Genomic DNA, 24,816 nt, shown 5'->3' with positions numbered 1-24,816 from the left:
CATGGAGAAAAGTATCCAATACCTGAGGGAACTAGCCATGCCTGAGGTATTTTATAGTGACCTAGACAATCAACAGTCACCCAGAGATCCAGATGAAGGCCAGTGCACACGACCCATGTAGCAGAAGTTTGTACGGAGCGCACCATCGATGCATGGAAACTCTTTGGCAGTAATGTCCTGGAAAGACGATGAGGCACCAGTGGTGGGGTATGTAAGCGATAAACTCTGTGATTATGAAGCAAATACCTCTTCTTCCCTTGTCTTGATTCTGGAGAAACTGTCCTGGAAGGTTCAGCAGCTCGAAGAGGTCCTACTCCCCACCTCTACGGACCAGTATCTCAACCATTAGGAATAAGCACCCTTTTGCTCAAGAGAGAGGATACACACCACGGCCACCCTATGGTTTCACCTGCATGACCACGGAGAGGACATGAGGAAGTAAGATGGAAAATCTACCTCGACCCTAGATGTACGGGTATGTGAGTTGCAAGGAAAAACAATGACTGAAGGGGGTTCTTCCAGGAAAGCTGCTGCTCCAGTTTCCAGTAAAGGGTTCCCCAGACAGAGAAGCAGAAGTGCTGATTTTATTTCTGAGCTTAATAGAGAGACTCTTGACTCGCATTCACAAGAAGTGAGTAACGAATACTATGATCAGGACTAGAGAGGCCCTGCCTCCAGCCAGGTGGAGGAATAGGACAACCAGGTTTACTGGACTGTGTGGATCCGATGGCCTGGCACGTCCGACCCAAGGGAGTATAAAGCTTTAGCGGGCACTGGCGCACAGTGCACCTTAATGCCATCAAACTATATAGGGGCAGAACCCATCAGCATTGCTGGAGTGACGGGGGATCCCAAGAGCTAACTGTATTGGAGGCCAAAGTGAGCCTCACTGGGAATGAGTGGCAAAAGCACCCCATTGTGACCATCCCAGAGGCTCCGTGCATCCTTGGCATAGACTACCTCAGGAGAGGGTATTTCAAGGACCCAAAAGGGTACAAGTGGGCTTTTGGTGTAGCTGTCTTGGAGATGGAGAGGATTAAATAGCTGTCTACCTTGCCTGGCCTCTCGAAGGACCCTTCTGTTGTGGGGTTGCTGAGGGTCAAAGAACAACAGGTGCCAATCGCCACCACAACAGTGCACCGGCGGCAATATCGCACCAACAGAGACTCTCTGATCCCCATCCATGGGCTCATCCACCAACTGAGGAGCCAAGGAGTCATCAGTAAGACCCACTCACCCTTTAACAGTCCCATGGCCAGTGCGGGAGTCTAATGGAGAGTGGAGGCTAACAGTAGACTATTGTGGCCTGAATGAAGTCACTCCACTGTTGAGTGCTGCTGTGCCAGACATGCAGGAACTTCAATATGAACTGGAGTCAAAGGCACAATTGATATCTCTAATGCATTCTTCTCAATCCCTCTGGCAGCAGAGTGCAGGCCACAGTTTGCTTTCACTTGGAGGGGTGTCCAGTACACCTGGAATCGACTGCTCCAGGGGTGGAAACACAGCCCTACCATTTGCCATGGACTGATCTATACTGCACCGGAACAGGGTGAAGCTCTGGAACAGCTTCAATATATTGATGACATCATCATGTGGGGCAACACAGCAGAAGATGTTTTTGAGAAAGGGAAGAAAACAGTCCAAATCCTTCTGAAAGCTGGTTTTGCCTTAAAACAAAGTAAGTCAAGGGGCCCGCACAAGGAGATCCACTTTTGAGGAATCAAATGGCAAGATGGACTTAGTCAGATTCCAATGGATGTGGTCAACAAAATAGCAGCCATGTCTCCACCAACTAGCAAAAAGGAAACACAAGCTTTCTTGGGCGTTGTGGGTTTTTGGAGAATGCATATTCCAAATTACAGTCTGATCGTAAGCCCTCTCTGTCAAGTGACCTGGAAGAAGAATGATTTCAAATGGGGCCCTGAGCAACGACAAGCGTTTGAACAAATTAAACAGGAGATAGTTCATGCAGTAGCTCTTGGGCCAGTCTGGGCAGGACAAGATGTAAAGAATGTGGTCTACACCGCAGCCGGGGAGAATGGCCCTACCTGGAGCCTCTGGCAGAAAGCACCAGGGGAGACCCGGGGTCGACCCCTAGGGTTTTGGAGTCGGGGATACGGAGGGTCCGAAGCCCGCTATACTCCAACTGAAAAAGAGATATTGGCAGCATATGAAGGGGTCCGAGCTGCTTCAGAAGTGGTTGGTATGAGGCACAGTTGCTCCTGGCACCCCGACTGCCAGTGCTGGGCTGGATGTTCAAAGGAAACGTCCCCTCTACACACCATGCAACTGATGCTACGTGGAGTAAATGGGTTGCACTGATCACCCAGCGGGCTCGAGTGGGAAACCCCAGTCGCCCAGGAATCTTGGAAGTGATTATGGACTGGCCAGAAGGGAAAGATTTTGGATTATCACCAGAGGAGGAGGTGACACGTGCTGAAGAAGCCCCACTGTATAACAAACTGCCAGAAGATGAGAAGCAGTATGCCCTGTTCACTGATGGGTCCTGTCACCTTGTGGGGAAGCACCGGAGATGGAAGGCTGCTGTATGGAGTCCTACACGACAAGTAGCAGAAACTGCTGAAGGAGAAGGAGAATCGAGCCAGTTTGCAGAGGTAAAGGCCACCCAGCTGGCCTTAGACATCGCTGAACGGGAAAAGTGGCCAGTGCTCTATCTCTATACTGACTCCTGGATGGTGGCAAATGCCTTGTGGGGGTGGTTACAGCAGTGGAAGCAAAGCAACTGGCAGCACAGAGGCAAACCCATCTGGGCCATCACATTGTGGCAAGATATTGCTGCCCGGGTAGAGAACCTGGTTGCAAAGGCACGGCATGTGCATGCTCACGTCCCCAAGAGTCGGGCCCCTAAAGGACACCAAAACAACCAGCAGGTGGATCAGGCTGCCAAGGTTGAAGTGGCCCAGGTGGATCTGGACTGGCAACATAAGGGTGAACTATTTCTAGCTCGATGGGCCCATGACACCTCAGGCCATCAAGGGAGAGATGCAACATAGAGGTGGGCTTGTGATCGAGGGGTGGACTTGACCATGGATGTTATTGCACAGGTTATCCATGAACGTGAAACATGTGCTGCAATCAAGCAAGTGAAGCCGGTGAAGCCTCTGTGGTGTGGGGGACGATGGCTGAAGTATAAATATGGGGGAGGCCTGGCAGACTGATTACATCACTCTCCCACAAACCTACCAAGGCAAGCACCATGTGCTCACCAAACACTGGCTGGCTGGAAACATACCCCGTGCCCCGCGCCACTGCCCTGAACACTGTCCTGGGCCTGGAAAAACAAGTCCTGTGGGGACATGGCACCCCAGAGAGAACTGAGTCAGACAACGGGACTCATTTCCGAAATAACCTCATAGACACCTGGGCCAAAGAGCAGGCATTGAGTGGGTGTATCACGTCCCCTGTCACGCACCAGCCTCTGGGAAAATCAATGGACTGTTAAAGACTACACTGAGAGCAATAGGGGGTGGGACATTTAAACACCGGGATGGACATTTAAACACTGGGGTACACATTTAGCAGAAGCCACCTGGTTAGTCAACGCTCGGGGATCTGCCAGTCGAGCTGGCCCTGCCCAATCAGAACTATCACGTAGTGTGGAAGGGGATAAACTCCCTGCAGTGCACGTAAAAAATTATGCTGGGGAGAACAGTCTGGGTTATTCCTGCCTCAGGCAGAGGCAAACCCATTTGTGGAGTTGCTTTTGCTCGAGGGCCTGGGTGCACGTGGTGGGTGGTGCAGGAGGATGGAGGTGTCTGATGTGTGCCTCAAGAGGAATTGATTTTGGGTGAAAATAGCCAATGAACTAAATGGTTTGATGCTGATTGCTATATAATATTGTATGTCATCACTCCTATGGCTGCTTATCCCATATCTATGGTATCATAGTAGGAATTTCCCAAATTAATGAAGAAAGAACTTTGATGAAAGCGAGCAAAGTGCAGCAATGATGGAACAAGGACTGACTTCAGCATGCAACAATCCAACACCACAGACAGCACCTCTCCTGCCCTGAAAGATGGTTACAACAGATGGAGGCCAAAGTCATCGACTAAATGAACTCAGTGGGCATTTCTGGATATTTTACAGACAGTTTACAAGGGTGGTCCATAGACTAAAGAATGATAAATGAAATCATTCTTTGGTATTATCAAAGGATGGGAAGTGGGGTGGTAGTTATTGAGGTTGTATTGGATAGTGTGGGGCCTGAGCATGATGTAAATGGTGTGGAATAAGGGATGGATACTGTCAGAGTTTTGGCTGGGATAGAGTTAATTTTCTTCACTGTAGCTGGTACAGTGCTGTGCTTTGGGCTTAGTATGAAAATTATGTTGATAACACAACGATGTTTTAGTTGTTGCTGGGTAGTGCTTGTACTAGTCAAGGACTTTTCCAGCTTCCCATGCACTGCAGGTGCACAAGGAGCTGGGAGGGGAGGGGGCACAGCCAAGAGCGCTGATCCACACCTGGCAAAGGGATATTCCGTACCATATGATGCCATGCCCAGCATACTGAGTGCGGGGAGCTGGCAGGGGGAAGCAGCAATTGCAGCTCGGGGACTGGCAGCATTGGTCAGTGGGTGGTGAGCTGTTGCATCACTTGTTTGTTTGGGATTTCCCCCTTTCTGAGGTTTTGCCCCCCCCATTATTTTCATTTTCAGTATATTATTATCGTTATTGCTATTACAATTTTATTTTAATTATTAAACTGTTCTTATCTCAACCCATAAGTTTTCTTACTTTTGCCCTTCCAATTTTCTCCCCGTCCTACTGAGGTGGGGGGAGCGAGCAAGCGGCCGCGTGGTGCTTCATTGCTAAACCCTGACATCCCCACAGAGCTTTGCTTTGAAAAAACAAGCATTTGGCTTCCTCATCCCTGCCAAAGGAATTCAGGTAAGAGGTGCCATGCAGGGCTGGTGGGAGAGAGGTAGAAAAGAGTAGGATGCAAAGGTGCAACACCAGCTTGCTGTCAACGCTAAGAATATTGTTTTGGCAATGAGTGGTTGAGTAACCCTATGGATGGAAGATCTGGACCTATACATCTTAAAGGGAGAGAAGTTTGTGGGGATCAGCTGAATCTGACCAACAGCATGAATCTGTGATGTTACCACAGAGGTCACCCAGCTCTTGGATGCTCATCCACATGGATGCTGAAGGTATATCTGCTCTTATAAAATAAACAGTGCCAGGGCCCAGACTTGGGCACTGCACTTCAGCTAGCTCTGTTATTGGATTGGTCCTTGGCACAGTTCTGATGGGCTCAGCTAGCCGCCTCCCAAATGACTTTTGGCCATGATTCAGGTGTGTGCATGTGCTGAGAAGCAGTTGTGCTGTAACCACCTTGTTTTCGAGGCTGGGAGCTTTTAATATGACAACATGGCTGGACTGTGCTAATTGGTTTCAGTTCTAGAAAACATTCTCTGCCACCGTTCAATTTACTAATATTTGCTAATATTCACATAATATTACTTGCTATTGAAATTCATTTCTAGGCTTTGGTCTTGCTGATGGAAAAGAACTAATTGAAAATTCCAGAGTGGATAAAAGTGATGACGGAATTTGTGATACTTAGAAAAAAGGAAGGCAACCATAGAATAAAGCTTGCAAGTCTCAAGAAACCTGGCCTGGGGCTTGACAGGGAAGATCCTATGGGAAGACAACCTGGAAAAGGATTTCTGTAACTTGAAGAAATAATATTAAATGCAAACTGGGTGAAACAAATTTTGGAATCACTGATTCATCTGATACAGATGGGAGTAAGTCTGAGCATCTGCAGGAGTTAGGATTAATTGGGATTAAGATTAATGAATATTAACTGTGGTCTAAATGTGCCTGTTGCTCTCTGATGAGTCTAAAGCAAACCTGAATTGAAAAGCTCAGCTCAAGGTATCCTGGTTTTAGAGGACTGAGGCCAGTTGAACTGAGCCAGTAGATTGGATTCTTTCTGGGAAATCTCAGAGAACAGGTGAAGAACACTGGAAAGAGAGGAAAAAATAGGTGGGAGAAAGAAAAGGAGAAACCAGGGAAAGCCATAGTTTCCAGAAAGCTGAGGGGACAGATAATCAAGCAAAAGTTGTATCACAACAAAGCAATAGCACAACTACAAGGCAAATCATGCCAAGCCAAACTAATGCTGTTCTTTGACAAGTAACGGGGTTTGTGATTAGGAAATGAACTGTAGGTGTGTTTTATCTTAAGTTATTAAGACTTTTGATACAGCTGCACATAACTAACTGCATGCTAAAACAAGGGATCTAGAAATGCAATTATGAGGTGGTGGGTGAATACTTGCTTGGAAAAGCCCTACTTAGAGAGTAGTTGTGAGCTGGGGAGGATGAACAGAGCAGGATTTCCACACGGGTTTGTCCTTGGTCCAGCACTGGTCACCCCTTTGATTAGCAGGCTGGGTAAGGGAACCGAATGTCTTCCTACTAATATTGGCAGGTGATGGCCAATGGAGGAGGGCCATGAGCAACCAGAAGATTAAGCTGGAATTGAGGAAATAAACAGTATCCAGTTCAATCAAGATGTGTACAAATCTTTGAACTAAAGGACGGCAAATAATCTGCCTAAATCAGAGACTGGAGACTGATGGGAAGAGAATAGTTCTTTAGGAAGAGAAGTGTCGTTGAGCAAGTGGATCTCAAGCTAAACATGAGCCAATAAGTGTCATGTTGGTGTCAAGAACCAGATCTATTGGGATGTATAAAATGCTGTAGAGTCTAAAAGACATGCTAGTTTCAAAGGAGAAAGAAATAAGCTTTTTTTCCTTGGCCACAGAAGAGAATAATGAGCTTAATTTTAACACGCATATCTTCAGGAACAGGTTAGGCAATCACCAATGATGAATGATTCCAACAGAGGTGCTGCTATGCTGGGGCTTAACAAGAGGCCATGGATGCACTAAGCTCCTTTCCAAGATCCCTTCCAGCCCAGTTTCCTGTAATACATGGGAGAAATAGTGCACAGGGTACAAAAGTATGTGAAGTTTCTGTAACCTTCTAGTTAGGCTATGGGATGCCATTCCAAAACATAATATGCTAAGAGGGCTTGGACCCAGGGGCTCTGAAAGCAAAAAAGGCCAGCTACCTCTATGTCTTTGTGCCCTGACCTGTGGAAGACCTACCAGGCTGGAGTGTACAGAGTGCAAATGCAATCTACATCATCTAAGGAAGAGCCTGTATGTGAGCAAGAGGTAGCTGGGCTTCCCCAGAATGTGCTGACTAAAACTTATCTTGGTAGGAAAGAATCAGATAACAAAAGGTCATGTCAACATGACCAAGACCAGCACTGGACTTTTTAGATGAATCCTGCAAAATAGGTGAGAGCATAAACTTCAGCTCCTACTGGGAAATGGGGAGTTTGCAGCCTCTGTTGAGGGATATCATGCTCATTTTGAGATTAAAGATCACACGTAATAAAAATAATAACTCAGGGAATCCATCTTGGGCAACCAAAGCATGTAGTCTCATACATTCCCTGTTGTCTCCTCTCAAGACGTGGTCCTAATAATTTACCTGGTCTCATTCCTTCTACATGGGAGCGAGAACAGGAGCCCCAGTTCTGGCAGTTTGGGCTAGGGTGGCCAGATACAGAGCCTGCGCAGTGATGCCCTTGTGCTCACCCATCACCCAACCCATCTGTGCTGCCACCAGGGCTTGGTCATGCACCAGGGGTGTGAATGTGGTGTTGGGTCATGCACCCAGGCGGTTCCCTGGTGCCTTATTTAACACACTGCATCTTAGTATTATATTTCTTAAGCCCTTAGTCTCCCCATTCTCTGCAGGACAATTGATGCTAGAAATTAAATGTCCTATTTAACTGCCTGCTGTGGGATGGGTGAGGATCCAGGCTGCAGGCACTAGGGGTGAAATCCCCAACCCAGCACCATCTACATCAACTAATCCCTGCCTCTCACTCAACCCACAGCTCTGGCCAAAGTGTGAAGCCGAGACAGGAGTAGCAGCCTGTCGCGGTTTAGCCTCTGTTAACAACTAAGCACCACCCAGCCACTTGCTCGCTCGCTCGCTACCCCCCACCTCAGTGGGATAAGGGAGAGAATCAGAAGAGCAAACGTAAGAAAACTTGTGGGTTGAGATAAGAACAGTTTAATAATTGAAATAAAATTGTAATAATAATAATAACGATAATAATATAATGAAAAGGAAAATAATGAGAGAGAGAGGCAAAACCCGGGGGGGGAAAAACCAAGCAAAAACCAAGTGTTGCAACCGCTTACCATCCAGTGACCGATGCCACCAGTCCCTGAGCCACGATCACCGCTTACTTTGGCCAGCTCTCCCCAGTTAATATTCTGGGCATGATGTCATATGATATGGAATATCCCTTTGACAGGTTTGGATCAGCTGCCTCGGCTGTGCCCCCTCCCCTCCCGGCTCCTTGTGCACCCGGCAGAGCCTGGGAAGCTGGAAAAACCCTTGACTAGCGTAAACGCTTCTTAGCAACAACTAAAACATCAGTGTGCTATCAACATTATTCTCCTATTAAATCCAGAACTTAGCCCCATACTAGCTACTATGAAGAAAAATAACTCTATCCCAGCCAAAACCATGACACAGCCAAAGATGAGGTTTGCTCATCGCCTGTAGAGGGGGCACGGAGGTGCCGCTGGTCGCCTCCGAGGGCCACCAGCAGTGACACATTGCTGCCATCGCCGTCGTGCTGGAGCAGCGCATGCCGACAGCCCCGTACAGAGGTTTCTGCTGCCGTTATTTGTGGCATGATCAGACAGCCATGTTTCCCCTCAAAATTTGGTCTTTCCAGTTCACATCTCTCGGCTGCGGTCTGCAACTTGGTCATGAGCCTTGTCAGCATGATAAAGAGTCATCAGCAAACCCCACTGAGGGTAAGCATGGATGCATATAGTCAGCTCTCTAAATCAGAAGGTAGGTGATTTTATGGTGTCACACGTCATGAAGGGAAAAACCTGGGGTGGTCAGAGGCAGGAGTAAGCTGCTGGAGGTATGAGCCCTGCCCTGTGCTTGTGTTTCAGCTGACCTGCTGAGCTCAGCTCTGAAACGTTTATTCAGCCCTAGCATCTGGAGATTTTCAGGGTTGTGATTTCAGCCCCATTGTCTCCTTTTCTGCTGCAGGCTATGGAACGTCCTCCGATGTTCTTCCGCTGAGCTGGCTGAGACACCTGCATCCAGAATTGTGCCTACTCTTATAGCAGAAATCATGGTGGCTTACAGGGATGCAGACACCAATACTGGGGCCAGTGGACCTCATCCATGGGACAGTGTGGTGGTGGGGCAGAGGGTGCTAGAGAAATGTTACTTCCGGATAAGTTCTACTAACTTATTAGGATTCCAGCCATATCTAGTCTCATTAGTCCCTCCCCCATGGCAGGGCACCTGCTTCCAAAGCAGAAAATGGTCATGTCATGGAATCATAGAATCATAGAATGGTTTGTGTTGGAAGGGACCTTAGAGCCAACTAGTCTAGTCCCCCTGGATTTAGTCTATGGAGACATATAGATAATAAGAACCACAAATGGAGTGAAAGAATTAATATTTGAAAAGTTTTAATGACTAATACCAAACTAGAATCTAAGCACACTTTTCAGTTTCATAAACATCCTAAGACGAATCTGTGTATTATTTTTACTTTCCATCTCCAAGCTGTAATAGCAGGTTTGGCTGTGCAGGCTAGGTGTATATTTATTTGGACATAGTTCCTTGGCACAGAATTGAAATATCAGTTTCACCCATCTGTATCTACCCCACAGGTAGAAAAAAATTATGAATGTATCATCTGCCGACTAAAGAGCTTTTTCACATAATTATAGACTAGAATCAGAGAATGGTTTGGATTGGAAGGGACCTTCAAAGCTCATCTAGTCCAACACCCCCTGCAGTGAGCAGGGACATCTTCAACCAGAGCAGGTTGCTCAGAGCCCCGTCCTGCCTGGCCTTGAGTGTTCCCAGGGATGGGGCATCGACCACCTCTCGGGGCAGCCTGGGCCAGGCTTTCACCACCCTCACTATGAAAAATATTTTTCCTTATATCCAGTCTAAATCTGTCCTCCTTTAGTTTAAAACCATCACCCCCTGTCCTGTCACAACAGGCCTTGCTAAAGAGGCTGCCCCCACCCTTCCTACAGCCCCCCTTCAAGCCCTGAGAGGCCGCAATAAGGTCTCCCCGCAGCCTCCCCTTCCCCGGCTGCACAACCCCAGCTCTCCCAGCCCGGCCTCGCAGCAGGGGGGCTCCAGCCCTCGGAGCATTTCTGTGCCCCCTCTGGCCCCGCTCCCACAGGTCCATGTGCTTCTTGTGTTCAGGGCTCCAGAGCTGGACGCAGCACTCCTGGGAAACATGGCTACCAGCTATGAATATTTGCAGACGCGCAGCTGAGGAACAGCGCTTGCTTTGCGTAGTAGAGAAGTCGGTGAAATGCAGGTTATGGTTCAGTGCTTGGCATTTGTTCCTCCACGTTCAAAGACATTTGAGTAGTTTTGGTTTCTGTCTGTTTAATGAGTGCTGCAGCGCGAAGGGTGGTTTTCCTTGTAGTAACTCAAGTGTAGAAGGATTCTTGGTGCAATTGAAACTTCTCTTTGATTTCCAAGTCCCCCATCTGTGCTCCAAGCACTTGAAACATAGGAGTGAAAGTTTTTTGAGTTAAAGAGTACTTTTTCCTTCCTTATCAGTATTCATATTAGGTGACCTCTTTTATATCAAATTTTCAGCAAAAAGATCAACTCAAGACAAGTTCAGTTGTAGGAAATTTCAGGTTAAAGTGGGAATTCTTGCTGAAGTTATAAGCTGCTGAAGGCAGCAGATGTGAGTGGAAAGTGGTGATCGTGGCTAATAACCCAGTATTTGGCGTGGTGACATCATTGCTTCATGTAACAATTTCCACTTAGCCCTGTACCTGCAAAATCCAACCCATTTTCATGGCAATGCCTTTTTCCTTTGTCTGTGGGCGCTTAGGGGAAAAAAAAAGGGGGTTGGTTTCTGTGCTAGAAAGCAGATTTCTGGTAATTCTACCCTGTTTTGATCTTCCACACTCCGTGTCTCAGTAGATGCATTCGTGGATATATAGATGTGAGCAGTCAGAATAGGAACATGTGTCACAAAATTGGTATTACCTGAGGTGAATTTAGTAACCTGAAATATGAAAAATTTACTTGAGATGAGTTGCTGGTCTCTGAGCTGTCAGTTGAATCAGACCACAAAATCACGACAACATCCTGCAGTGACATAAAGCATCAGTCGATGGAGGTTTTTTCTGCTGGTGTTATTCAAGAGAGGTGATAGAGCAGGGACCGGATTAGTCACTTTTCATTTGAAAATGCCATGAATCTGTACAAGGCTCCTGATTTACTGGAGAACTGAAAATGCCATGAATCTGTTGATTTTCTGAAGATGAATTTGTTTCAAGAGCCCTGTGCTTCAGTCCTCCTCTTCCAGCTTGGCTACATGGCTTTGGGAGAGGCTTCTCTTGGTGCTTTTCTCTACAGAGAAGCTGATCAGACTGGTTACATGGTCTTTTACTGCAATAAAAATAGTTTTTACTCCCAAAGAAAACTGCTGCTGCTTCTGGGGAAACAACATGTGCACTGGGCTGGACCTTGATGCTCCTGCTTCCCCTTTTATTTTCATGCCCCTCTCCCCTAATTATAAAATGGGGATTATTAGCTTGTGTGATTGAGAGACATTATCTTCCACAAACACAAAGGATCAGAGGAGCTGTACGAGGTGGAGGAACCCAAATAATGTAGTGCCAATGGAGCCCCTGACCCATCTTGTTCAGGGCTTTCCAAGGAGGCTGGTCAACCCAAGTCCAGATATAAAAGCCACCAGACAAGTCAGTGGGGGAGGCTTTCCCCACGTCATCTTGCTGGCTACAGGGGTATGGGACTCATTATATAGTATAATTATATTATATATATAATTATATTGTATATTGTGCTGGGAAGAACATTTTGGATTTGTGCAGGACATTATGGAATGTTTAGGGGAAGGGGCAAAGTTGGGGAAAGGAAAGGATCAGGGTGGATCAGTGAGGATCAAACATGAAATGAGAGGAGGAATGATAGGGGCTGATCACACATAAGTGGGACGGTGGTCAGTCCGCTTGTCTGGCTGAGTTCTGTGCCTGATCACCCCAGTGTGCCCTGCCTTCTTATTAAATCCTTTTCATAGCTTTTTTCTTTCTTTTTTTTTTTTTTAAGTGTAATTTCACTCTCTATCCTAAATGCAAGTGCTGCAAGGTCTAAGGGCCAGCAGCTGGGGTTTCCGATCTGGTGTGTGTGCTGTGTGAGTATGTATGTCAGGGTGGAAATGCTAAAGACATCAAGCTGGACTAACTCCAGGAACTGGAGCGGCCCTAAGTCTGGAGACTTAGGAGAGACTTAGAGAGACTGCTGGAGAGACTAGAGGGTCTGAAAATTGGCTACTGGGGCTACTGGGAGGTCTAGACCAGCTACTGGAGAGATTGTGGGGTCTCGGGGTAGGCTACTGGTAAGATCATAAGTCTGGCGCAGCTGCTGGGGAGACCCACTGGTGTGTGTTTGTCTCAGTGCATGAAGCAATGGGGAGACCGGGGGATCCAGGGGCAGCTACTGGAGAGATGGTCTAAGGCCAACAACTGGAGATATCTATCATGTATGTGTGTGTGTATTTATATATATATATATGTACCTATTTTGCACTATCAGACTTTCATCCTGATCAGCCAGAGAGAGGAACAAGATGAGGCCATTGATCCTGTTTGTATTTGCTTGAGTGGTGTTTTTTGCCCATGTTGATCCATGTGGCTGGACATCTGCATATGTATTTATGTTATACACGTGTTGCATATGTGTATGCGTGTCTATTGGTAATCCATACTCAGCTGCGTTACTGGAGGGACTATAGCAGCCTCACCTCAGCAACTCTGAACAAGGACAGCATTACCTTCTCATTGCTCTAAGGGCTTCAATGTGTGTTTTACTGAACAGGTGTGATACACTGACACAGCAGAGGAAAAAGCATGTTGGGAAAAGCATTAAGGAGCAATTAATCCCATCCAGACTTTAGCTGCTAAATTCTGCCAAGCCCCATACGTTGTGCTTGCTGAAGCTTTATAAACATTTGTGATATAATCAAGTTTGGTGGGATTTTCACAGGATCAGCAAAAGACACTCCCAGTTGCTTGCCAGGACACTGACTCCCTGTGAGTTTGCTCCAGTGCTACCACAGTGGGTCCTATACTCCCAGCTGCCCTGACACCATAAAACACTGCTGTGCCATCACCTTCTAAAGCCACTGCACTGGTGGTGGTAATACAGCCCTTTCAGGCACTTTAAAGTGAGAAAAAAACCCTGTTTAACAATACTTTATATTTTCTTCAGCCCACCTGGCACTCAGAGGAGACCTAGGCAAAATGCAGTGCAGCATGGCCATGGCGATAGTCTACCACATATGTCCAAGGAGTCTATCCCGGAGAAATGTTACACCAAGGCCCATCCAGCAGTCAAGGCCAGAGAAGGGGCAGGAAACCAGCAGTCTACAACGTAGCTCAGGAAGGGAGTGGGGACCCAAAGCTGAACTGGAATGGGGCTCCTGGTGATGGGCTGTGGAGGGAAACCCATGGTGATGCTGGTCAAGGCCAGTAAGGCCAATTAGTGCCCTCAGGGCCCTTACAGCGCATGCATGAGTCTTTTAAAGAGCTCTCCAGAACATGTTTGAATGGGACCTTGGCAATGAGTGGAGAAGGCATCCCAGCTCCTGGTGCCCCGAGGTCCCCCAGGAGGACATGCCCATGGCATCACTCTTCCCCTGCCCAGCCGCTGCAGGACACAGGGATCCCTGAGATGAGGTGGGGGTGGATTGCGCAACTGAAGCAAAGAGAGGTTGAACTGTGAAGTTCCATGTCCTGTCCTCATTTTGAAACCCTGTTGGGTGCCTGAGTTTGCAGCTTGCTGATTTCTGCTGTTTGGTTTGTGTGAGGCACATGGAAGTGAATTCACAGATGTGTTGGTGATGAGAGAACATTAATATTAGAAAGAGGGGGTGGGAAGGGGAAAAAATAGCTACCTCTAGAAATTGGTTTCTTCTTTTCTTCCCTTATCTCTTTATCTGCCTGAATAAACTGTATTGGCAGATCTGGGATTCTGATCACAGAGTATATGCCCTCCCCTTTCTGGAGGAAGACGGAAGGAAGTGGGCTAGAAAATACCAGTTTCTAACCTCGGGTCAGGTAAGCCAGCTGCAATGGAAAGGGTGATAGCGGTTGAACTTTGCTATAAAGAAGGGACCAAAATCAGCTTGAGACACACTCAGTGGAAGAGGTCTCGGAAGAGTCTTGTGCTCTGTCACCGTGTGCATCCGCCTAAAGCAGCAGAGACATTGCCATGGCTTTTGCCAGCTCCTCAGTGGTGGTAAATACTTATTTTCATATAAGCGTTAAGATATATTTACTGCAAGAGAAAAGCAGAATGCAGGTTAATGCTGTTATCTATGAGCAACCCTTCTTGGGCTTTTTATGGTGAAAGTGGGAGCTGAATGGGATGCTAAGTCTGTCTGATACAGCTTTCTGATCTGAGCTTTTGTAAGTGGGTTTGGTGTTTGAGTCACAGGAAGGCAATGGACTATACATTATTTATCTGGAAGGGCAGCACCACTGATGTGGGACTGGGAGAGACAGTCCTTTTCTTGGACCACGTGCTATCAAAATTGCTGAAATTTTGCTGTGAAGTGAATGTCCGTGCATTTAAATTTCAGCCTGGGTAGTATTTGCAATGCTGTCAACTCTTGTGATTTTATGACAAGCTTTGCATTTATCTGCCTTCATTTTCTAAAACTGTAGCTCCTGGAAATGGCCCAAGAATCTCAAACTTCATTGATAAAAGGGTTATTTCCACTAAATGGCTGCTGTGCGGCCAACCTTTCCTGTCCTGAGAAAATATATGGCTTACTAAGTTTCTAAGCTTAGGCATGGGGTCAACTGAGTCCTTACCTCACCTTGTAGATCATAAGACATTGCTGTTTGACTGTGGAAGATGACCTTTCACAACTTGTTGGGGAGATGCTCTTCTTGGTGCAGAACCAAGTACAAATCAGAATTCGAATTAGTTTAACATCTAATGTGATGACTATTATTAATATCATCTAGCCCAAATATGAGTATGAAGATCAGCCACTGCCCAGTGCTGATTCACAGCAATGAAGGAATTCAGGGTAGGACTTGTGTTCTGCATCCTTCTCCTCTTACTAGTTATATGGTGCATTGATGGACCAGTCAAGACTTGGCTCTGTGCTCTCTCTCTCTCTTGACTGAACTGAGCCAATGACACCTTTCTCTCTCCCAGTTCAGGTCACTGCTTTTGGTGCTGATTCTAGCACTCACTGTAAGGAGCTTACCCCATAGAAGGGTAGTTCATTCTCAGCCCAGCAAGGTCAATGGTTCTGCGAGGCTTCATGAAGATTGCCTGAACCAAAAGGATCTCAAATTCCCTACAACGATGAACGTTGACATTCGTATCAGCAGTTCAGATCATGCCTTTAGGATGGTCCATGATGTCAGAAACCGGTCTCTCGCTCCTTGGGATTACAGGTAACTGTTTAGTTGTTACCTAAATTTCAATGGCTGTGATACACAGATGTTTTTTTATGGTGAATGATGGTTGATTCTCAGCATATGCCTGGGGTCCTGTGAATATTGCAAACACTTCTTGACATCCACACTTTCATTTTGATGTCAGGTGAGATTTCTCCAACAGAAACTGTTTGCAGTGCAAGGAGACATCATTGGAATGGTTTCTAATCCTCTTGTCAATCTTTGCTAAATAATCATTCCTCTAGCAAAAGTAAAATGTCAGTATGTTGTAATTTTATGTTTTCCTAACCGAAAGAAATTTTTGAATGCTGAAATTAAAACAAAACTAATCAGAAATTAATAGTCCACTTGCGAACAGTTCTGTATTTCACCCAGCTCCACTCCATTCATCAACTCCTAAAGAATGATATGGCAGTACTACCCTCCCAAAATGGATTAGATTTCTAGGAAACCATTTTAAAAATATTGAGGATAAAGAAATCCTTTGGCCTTGTCTCATAATGAGGATACACAAGTAAATAGCATGGGCCTTTCATGGAGATAAACAAGAAGATCCTGCCAAACTGTGTCGTGCAAGTACATAAAACCCTTTTGTGTCCCCACCCCCAGGCTTGACGAGGATCCCAACCGCTTCCCCCAGGTGATCGCTGAAGCCAAGTGCCGCCTCTCCGGCTGCGTGAACTCACTGGGGCAGGAGGACCACAGCCTCAACTCCGTCCCCATCCAGCAGGAGATCCTCGTCCTCCGGCGGGAGCAGAAGGGCTGCCTGCCCACCTTCCACCTGGAGAAGAAAATCATCACTGTGGGCTGCACATGTGCCGCTCCAGTCGTCCACCACCAGTCCTAGGAGGAATTAGTAGTGGGGGCAACCCTGGGAAGAAGAAATGACTCCCACAGACATCCCTCTGGAGAAATCCCACAGTCACCCACCTTGCATCCCAGGAATTCAACATGACATTTCCTTTCCAAATCTTAGCAAATTACCTCATTATAGTACTGATTCTTGCTGTTCATTCATGGATTTTAGAATGGGGATTACCCATAGCTGGTGATGGAGGGGAGAGAGAGGGATGGAGGATAAGTTTTGTCTGTGACTCCAAGCAGGGAGGGGTAAAGCAGTGCTCTTTTCCTTTTTTCCTTTTTTTTTTTTTTCATTGCGGCTTATATCAGTTTGGTGAATCAAGCGAATTATAATTTCTAAAGTTGTCCTTGTCAGTAAATTGCCGTAATATATACATGTCAACCAGCACTGCCACAAAAAATACCTACTCCTGCACCTTCTCCCTCCCTTCTTCATCCCTAACCCCTTTTCCTTCTCTGGCCATCCTTGCTCACTAGCGTATTTCTAGTGTAAATCTGGCCTGATTCTCATTGCACTCTGGGTTTGTGTCACTGTGGCTCGATGGGGAGCAGCGGCCAACTTATTCCAGAGCATTTTGGGAGAAAATTGAGACCACTTGCATTGAATGTTAAAATGGAAAAGAACTAATGAATGTTTATATTTCTATTTATAACTTCTATTTATTACAGTATTTATGGCTTTGTATGTGCTCAGAGTATCAAAAAATGGTAAATGATTACCTGTATTTATTCAATAACTTATCCACCTAATAAAAAACATATTTTATTTAAAAAAGTGTTCGTTTATGGTAGCTCAAAATGAAAGCAGATGATGGGTTTATGCTGCAATAGCACTGAGAGATTTCAATAAAGATCAGTCTTTTTCCGGTGCAGTGATATGAGTAAGAGGGAGCACAAGAGAACTTGCAGCCTAAATAGATTAAAAGATGCAAAAAAGGGTTGAAGGTGGTGAACTGAGGGTATAGAGGCAGTGCTGGGGCAGTTGGCAATGGAGCCAGGTTCTCTAGACTTTGGGGATGGTCTCTAGGGATGGTGGGAAAAGAGGCGGGAGACATTGCATTGCATGGCTCAAGCTGAAATTTGGGATGGGGGTCTGGCCTTGTTCATGTGAGCTGGAAAAGGCCTGTCCTATCCTCTTCCAGACAAGATGTCATCCTTATAAGCAGCCTTCTCCTCCACCAGCTGGAAGGTTAGCTGAGCAGGAATGCAGGGAAATGTGCAAAGATGGCGTCATCTCACCATTCTTTAACCAGCCAAATATTAGGTGTTGGGCTTAAAGTGGTGGATGAGGATCCCTCCACATCGAGGGAACAAGGAATATATACCTCCAGAACAGGATTGCCTGCTGAGCTGAGGTTTCCTAACTTGGGAAAGGAGGAATTGCCCTTTCTGTCCCTTAGCTACACAAGGAGCACAGTGTAGAAAGAGTCAATATTTATTATTTTGACAGATGGCTGCAGTGGGGTTTTTTTTGACATTATTCATCTTTCATCCATTGCTGAGCCAGATTCTCAGACCTCTGACTTTGGTTTCCGCTGGTGGAGGTTTTAAGCCTGTATTTCCTTGTTGACCTGCATTTAAACCAAGGTAATCCTGTGTGCAAGCATTCTTATATTTAATTTTGGCTGTGCAGAAGCTACTTTAAATTCGATAGACCTGGTGCAGGTAGACCCTGGGTTTCCTCCCCCAGGTAGGTCAGAGAAGTCGTTGGGTCCACATGACTCCTTTGGTGCTTGTTTGTCGAGTTGAGTGTATTCCCTGCCCTGTGGGTCACTGGGAGACAGTTCAACAAGGCATGGGTCTCATTCAGTTACAAGCACTTGTACTCATTTGTGGCAGCAGTTGTTTCATTATGACCGCCAAGCTCTTCATGTGGTGGGGTGCAAACCCATGGAGGCATCTTCTGCATGCTCATGTGTAATACCAGCTCTCCTCTTACAGTAACCACTAACCAGGAAATCGCACACTGCACACCCTGGTTCTTACTCTTGACCTATTTCTCTCCCTCTCGATAAACGTAGCCTCCAGGGCTGTCCTCACTAGTTTTGCAGGGAGAAAACTAGCCTGCATTTCTCTCTTCAGACATAATTACTTTGCCATTGGGTTCATGGCAATTAAACAGGTGTAAGTTCCTGTGCCGATGCTCTTAAACACCCATTAGCTTAGCTTAAGGGTTGTTCTAACTGGATGAATTATGAAGTAGCTAGTTAAGAAAATGCAAAGGTAGGTAATTAAGGAAGTCTCGTACATGGGTCATGAGGTTTTACAGCCAGTGCTATCAAGTGCAAAACCACATACCTCTCAGTAAGGCATGTGCTTGTATGTGGAGATTGTTTCTAAATAAAACGAGCAAGAAGGGTTATTTCCTTCTAATGGCATCATTCTTAGAGTGCACATTGTTGTAAATAAGAGCCTGGTTATTTTTCAGGTGCTGGCTTTTGTGATGAGGTAGGTGGTTGAGTTTCATTCCCAGCAATCTAAGAATATGACAAACAAGTTTATGCTTCTTGTAAACAGCACAGTCATATCGCCACCAAAGGTAGGCACAGTTCACAGCTGAGGCCCAGACTTTGTGCAAGGCTTTTCATATTTTTGTTCCCCTTGCAGCAACGGACACAGCCCTTGGCCGTCCAGCTGGGCATCTCTGGCTCTGAAATGTAGCTTAAAGAAGCCTACAGGGACTAGGTTGTTCACCAGGAGGAGATGACACAGCTGTAGGTGTAGTAGTAGCCCTGAAGTGTCTTCTTGTAACCTGCTGTGCTAAGCAACTTACAGTCACAGGTTGGTATCTGAACTTCGTGGCCTTTCCTATTTCTTTCCTCTTCTGCTTGCCGCTCACTAACCTCCTTTCCCTGTCCTCTTGCTCACGCCTCCCCTTGGCTCTGACTCTTCTGGCAGCTCAAGCAGGGATCCTGTTGTGTAGCAGCTCTCGTGGGATGTTGGAGGGAGCACGCGCCAGAGACCCCTGCATTAGCACAGCAGTGATGTGAGCCTGGGTAGGTGCCTCCTCCTGGAGCTGTGCTGTAGCCTGTGGATGTATTGGCCTGCAGGTGTGAGTCAGGATTCTCTGGACCTGTGACAACAAGGAGATACTCCTGGGGGTGTTCAAAGGCACTACAGACCGGGTCAGCCTGTTCCACAAAACCATTGCTTTCAAAAGTGCACAGAAATTAAATATATAAAGAATGCAAAAGTTGCAACCTAAAAGGTTGAAACAAGCCAAGATCTGTTTGTGTTTGGTAAGCCAGAGAAGCAATGGCTTGAAAACCCAGAAGATGACATGTCTTGTTGAGAGTTAGACCTAACTGACAAAATTTTGGGGGGATAAGCGTTTTGCTGGTCAGTCCATTGGGGGTCTATGGTTTCATGCTGACATGATGGGTATAGACAATGAGGTGAGTTTCCATATCAGCTGTGAGTTCTTGCTGTCCTGGGACATGGCCTGACAGATCAAACTGGAAACCTGTCACCATCATGGGGTAAAATGTGAGACTTGCCTTCATCTTCACCTCTCTCCTTCCTCTTCTCTTTTTTGCTCTCTGATATTATTTCTAACCTCGTGCTTACAGTCTAAGTGTGTGGGCCAAATCTGCCTCTTCTACAGCACTGTTACAAGGCAGTGACGAGAAAAACAAAAACCTGCTTAAAATGTCTGAATGCCCGATACTACCTGAATCTAGGCAAACATACTACTAAACGCTTCTGCAGGAATACGTATAACGGCCAAACAGCTTGCAGAGGTGAGCGTGAAGTTGGCAGAAGGCCAAGGAGACAAAAAAAGAGTTGTGTCCTAGGGCACAGATTTCATCGGCTTGGTAAATGGTCCAAGGGAGGCTGACGCTGCTGGAGGGGGGACTGGAGTATCTTTGCAGCCTGTCAGGAGAAAGCTGTCAGCGTTTTGGTACTGTCCTTGTTTCAGCTGGGATAGGGTTAATTTTCTGCGTAGTAGCTAGTACGGGGCTGTGTTTTGGATTTGTGCTAAAACCAGTGCTGATAATGTGGAGATGTTTTAGTTGTTGCTGAGCAGTGCTTACACTAGTCAAGGACTTTTTCAGCTCCCCGTGCTCTGCCGGGTGCACAAGGAGCTGGGAGGGGACACAGCCGGGACAGCTGACCCCAACTGACCAAAGGTATGTCCCACCCCAGGTGACCTTATGCTTGGCATATAGAGATGGGGGAAGAAGGAGGAAGGGGGCGTTCGGAGTGATGGCGTTTGGTTTCCCAAGTCACGGTTAAGCACGATGGAGCCCTGCTTTCCTGGGGATGGCTGAGCACCCGCCTGCCGATGGGATGGAGTGAACAAATTCCTTGTTCTGCTGTGCTTGTGCGCACAGCTTTTGCTTTACCTGTTAAACTGTCTTTATCTCAACCCATGAGTTTCTCATTCTTACTCTTCTGATTCTCTCCTCCTTCCCACGGGGGGGAGCGAACGAGCGGCTGTGTGGGGCTCGGTTGCTGACTGGGGCTAAACGACAGGTACTCCAGCTGCGTCATCTCTCGCTGACCTAGTTCTGACTTTTTCCACGCGGTAGCTCTGTCTCAGCATTGCTAACTAGGCTCCATTACTCGTGTGCCAACTCCAGCTAACCGCACAGGGCTACCTGCACATGTACAGCTACTGCACAGGTAATAAAGGGTGGGACTTACTGTAATTTTAACTGTTAGAAGTTACTTGGGCTGCTGCAGACAATTTATGGAAGCTCCTTCTATAGCAAGTAGTAGGACGTTGAGAGACTATCTAATGGACAAGGCAGTCAGCTCTATTTCAATGTGAGCTCTACTCGATACGGTTGGACTTGATGATCCTAGAGGTCTTTTCTAACAATGATTTTATGATTCTATGATCTTCCTGGACTGATATTTATTTAAAACCTTGAAAACCTCAAAGGATGGGTGTTCCTCGATGTTGTTTTTGGCAGTCTGTTCCCATGATTAATATTCTTGGGACAGCCAGCTGGGTGAACTTCAGGACCTGCAGGACACCTTAAGGAGGCCTAGTTGGAGACAAGGTAGGAAACAAACTAAGTTAGGACCACATCCACTGCTAGATACCTACATACGGGCAAAGCTACATCACTGTTTGTAGGTAACTAAAGGAGTCGACAGGAGTTCACTGTTGTGATTGCAGATACTGTGATTGCTCAGAGTTAATTAATGTTTCCTTGGACCAGGGTATATTGGCTAGGTCAAGGGGTGGTATGAAACCTGTGGCTGTGCTGTGAGTTTAGGTTACAGGATGATCTACCTGATTTTGTGTGGAGTAGATTAGGGAGAGTTTAGGCTCACTGGCACAGCCGGACGGAATAACCCATAGCAGCAGAAGCTGGGGTGATCACATCTCTAGTTAGCACAGCTGGACCTGGAGAAGATGCTTTCACCTGAGAGGCCCTTGCCTCACATTAGGGACTTGCATCCCTGACCTCTGCCTCTCTAGAAATTCTGTATTTGCCGTTGCATTTGCCGATGGCATTTTGCCAGTTCCTGTGAAGGCTCACACCTCCCTGAGAGGGCAGCAAACAGAACATCCGCGCCTGCACAAAGCAGCCCGCCTTTTGAAACACGGAACATTTTCATCTGAGCACTTTTAACCCAGGCGAGCTTTAAATAAACCCACCTGCAGTGTTAAACATCCACCTACGCAAGTCCCATCGCAACTGTGGTAGAAATGCTGTGTCAGTGTGCTCTACATTGGAACCACTAACTGCGGGCAGCGAACGTATTGGAAGGACACGAGCATGGAGAAAATAACGATTGCAGTTAGTAATTGCTTCAGTTATCCACCCGACCCACTCTTGCGCTTTTCCTCGTGTGGCTGGGTAGTGACCGTGCTCCGCAGAAAATGTGTTGAAATGGGTTCTTAATAACTTTAAGAGAACCTTAGGTTTTAGCATCATGAAAACTTCTTATGTGGTCATAACCAAATTAAGTGATTTCTTGCCTTATCAAAAAGGCTTCTTTAGAAAGAAAGGAAAATACCGCAGACTTATGTACTATTTTTTTTATTACACAAAATAAATTAACAGATGCATTATCACTAGCTTTCCCACCAACATAAATAGAATTACATAAATAAAACATTTCAAAGTGTAAACTAAAGATGTGTAAAGAATTCCGATTACTTTTTCAGCCCGATACATGAAGGTGTCTGGATTCTCAATTTATAGAGTTCAAGATTTTGGGGGAAAATGCATTTTTTTAAAAAAACCTGGGACTTCTTCATTTTTATTACATTCTGAAAAATTATAGCTAACCACTATATCTTGATTCAGTTTTGCAGAGACTGAATCAGGCCCCTTCATTTCATTCCTGTTAGGCAAGAAAGCTCTCCTCCGTGGCTCCCTGCTTTGACACTACTGGCTTCCCTTAAGCCTGGAGTCGGATCAAGGGGGTGACACATGTGCAACCCACAGTGATTATTTTCTTCTCCAACCGGTATGACTGGTGGCAGCCCTTCTGCTCCCTCCGGAGGACGAGGATCTCCTGTTTGATGGGGACGGAGTTGACGCTGTGGTCCAGCTGCCCGTCCAAATTCACACACCTGGAGTGGCGGCACTTGGCGTCAGCAATCACTTGAGGGAAACGGTTGTGGTCCTCATCGATCCTGTAATTTGACACAAAAGGAAGTATTTGAAATGGAAATGCTGCTGCGTCACTGGAGTCATGATGGTATGGATCCCTATGGGCTCCCAGCTCAGGAACCTGCACCTCCTAGGAGTCTGCCTATTAAGGGGCTGTAAAACTTCTGCTACTGTAGGTTTTTAAGTGTAAATAACATGTATGTAAGTAAATAGTGCAGATTTTTAAGTGTAAGACAAGCATGCCTGTGCAAATAACTTGCTTCAGGTAGGCACTGACTTTGAAAGACACATTAGAAATTATTTGAGCTTCCCCACATATCAGACTGACTAATGGACCCAGAGACCTTCAGCTCCCCTCCAAAATATGAAATGTGCTTAGGGCCTGATGCTGATGGTATTAAACCACCATCGAGTTTGGTGCAAGGTTAGCCCTCCAAGGTCTTTTTGATGATCTCTTAGGCAAAGAATGTTTTCGAAGATAAAGCTTGCCCCAATATACAAACAAATTAATTAAATTACGAAAGTAATTTGCTTTGCCTGCTGTATGTTGACCTAGACCATGCTTTTGCTCTGTGCTCCTTTTTGTGTTGATTTCAAAAAGGATTATATGGACTGTGGATACCCTCATATTTCCAAAATCTCACAACAGTGAAACACAGATAATAAAGATGTGGGCATAGCCTCCGCATTATCCTTGACCATTGCAGCCATTGTATTTCTAGACCATAAGGACAGAGATTATACCTGTAATCCCACGGAGCCAGAGAGCGGCTGCTGACATCAAGAGTATTTTTGGTGTCCTGGTTCATGTTGCTGATGCTTATGTTGACTCTCACAGTTTGAGGGAATTTTGAATCTTTTTGGGTCAGGCATCCAGCATACGCTTGCTTGAAGAGGCTCTCCGGCTTGAGTCCAGGCTGTATCACCTTCCCATAGGCAAAACTGCTGGCTGACAGCATGGCCAGCAGCATTAAGAGCAGTGATCTGAACTGAAGACAATTGATGCAATAAGGACACAAGGCAGGTACAGCTGCTGTAACACAGCACACCTAACAACCCTTCTGTGCAGCTGGGAAATTCATCCACAGTCAGCCTAGCTGGTAGTTAAAGGCTATTATGCAAAAATGTGCCATATATCACATCAGTCTTGCTTTCATTAAGTAATTCTTACAGTGCTGACAGTTATGGTATACACTCAGTTGTAATTTGGTGATAGAAAAATTTCAGTTATACAAAATAATATAACACAGGAAAGAGCAGGAAGGATATAACAACAAAAAGACACTCTAAGGTTGAGTTTTCAATGTATTTCTTGACTTTAGAGTATGTTGCTATTGCCCCGTCCCCTAATATATTGCTAATATATAGTAGTCCCATTCCCTAATCCTGCTGCCCCGTGCTGATGCTATTTAGCCATCGCCTGTTTTAGTAATTGTCAAATATTAATCATTTAAACAAGCATTTTAAATGTGGGTCCTGACAGTCATCTATTAGAATTCAAATAATGCTCTGTCAATTGGAGGAAAAAAAACCCCACAAAAGAAGTTCTTACCAGAGAAGCGCAAAGGATCAGAGACATCGTCCTTCTCTTACTGCGGCCGATACCTGTGCTGGGTTCTGCCGAAATGAAGGTGTCTGGGCACATTTGCTGCTGGACGTTTTATAAGGGCTTCTGTGCTGTCCTAGTTAATGTGGAGTAGGTGGTTTTCCCCAAGCTTAACTGTGGTTTGTAACCATAACTTAAATTAAAAAGTGTATGTGTATATATTCCATTAACGCAGGTGGAAGACTTTTT

At 46.0% G+C, this 24,816-nt stretch overlaps 2 protein-coding genes across 2 annotated transcripts; one reads left to right on the top strand and one right to left on the bottom strand.

Annotated features, from left to right (window-relative positions):
- The first annotated feature begins 14,377 nt into the window (after positions 1 to 14,377).
- On the top strand, positions 14,378 to 17,158 carry LOC104049775 (interleukin-17F). The gene is made up of 3 exons (XM_009510527.2): positions 14,378 to 14,404; positions 15,335 to 15,579; positions 16,192 to 17,158. The coding sequence occupies exons 1-3, from the start codon at positions 14,378 to 14,380 to the stop codon at positions 16,427 to 16,429; spliced, it is 510 nt and encodes a 169-aa protein (XP_009508822.1). The 3' UTR covers positions 16,430 to 17,158.
- A 5,485-nt stretch (positions 17,159 to 22,643) lies between these two features.
- Positions 22,644 to 24,600, bottom strand: IL17A (interleukin 17A). Its single transcript, XM_009510525.2, has 3 exons — positions 24,574 to 24,600; positions 23,766 to 24,010; positions 22,644 to 23,044 (listed from the first exon to the last, which is right to left on the bottom strand). Exons 1-3 carry the CDS (start codon positions 24,598 to 24,600, stop codon positions 22,807 to 22,809), a joined length of 510 nt encoding a protein of 169 aa, XP_009508820.1. The 3' UTR covers positions 22,644 to 22,806.
- Between the last annotated feature and the right edge of the window lie 216 nt (positions 24,601 to 24,816).

The sequence above is a fragment of the Phalacrocorax carbo genome, chromosome 3 (genome assembly GCF_963921805.1).
Source record: "Phalacrocorax carbo chromosome 3, bPhaCar2.1, whole genome shotgun sequence".
NCBI classification, from domain to species: domain Eukaryota; kingdom Metazoa; phylum Chordata; class Aves; order Suliformes; family Phalacrocoracidae; genus Phalacrocorax; species Phalacrocorax carbo.
Note: the sequence above shows the minus strand (reverse complement) of the source record. Positions and strands in the feature narration are given on the sequence as shown.

Bases quoted from the DNA above. Each gene is read 5' to 3' on its own strand.
- IL17A (XM_009510525.2), bottom strand. From the start codon at position 24,600: ATGTCTCTGATCCTTTGCGCTTCTCTG. The intron at 24,011-24,573 runs GTAAGAACTTCT...AATTGTCTTCAG, and splicing joins TGATCCTTTGCGCTTCTCTG to TTCAGATCACTGCTCTTAAT. The intron at 23,045-23,765 runs GTATAATCTCTG...GTCAAATTACAG, and splicing joins CTGGCTCCGTGGGATTACAG to GATCGATGAGGACCACAACC.
- LOC104049775 (XM_009510527.2), top strand. From the start codon at position 14,378: ATGGCTTTTGCCAGCTCCTCAGTGGTG. The intron at 14,405-15,334 runs GTAAATACTTAT...TCTCTCTCCCAG, and splicing joins TTGCCAGCTCCTCAGTGGTG to TTCAGGTCACTGCTTTTGGT. The intron at 15,580-16,191 runs GTAACTGTTTAG...CCCCACCCCCAG, and splicing joins CTCGCTCCTTGGGATTACAG to GCTTGACGAGGATCCCAACC.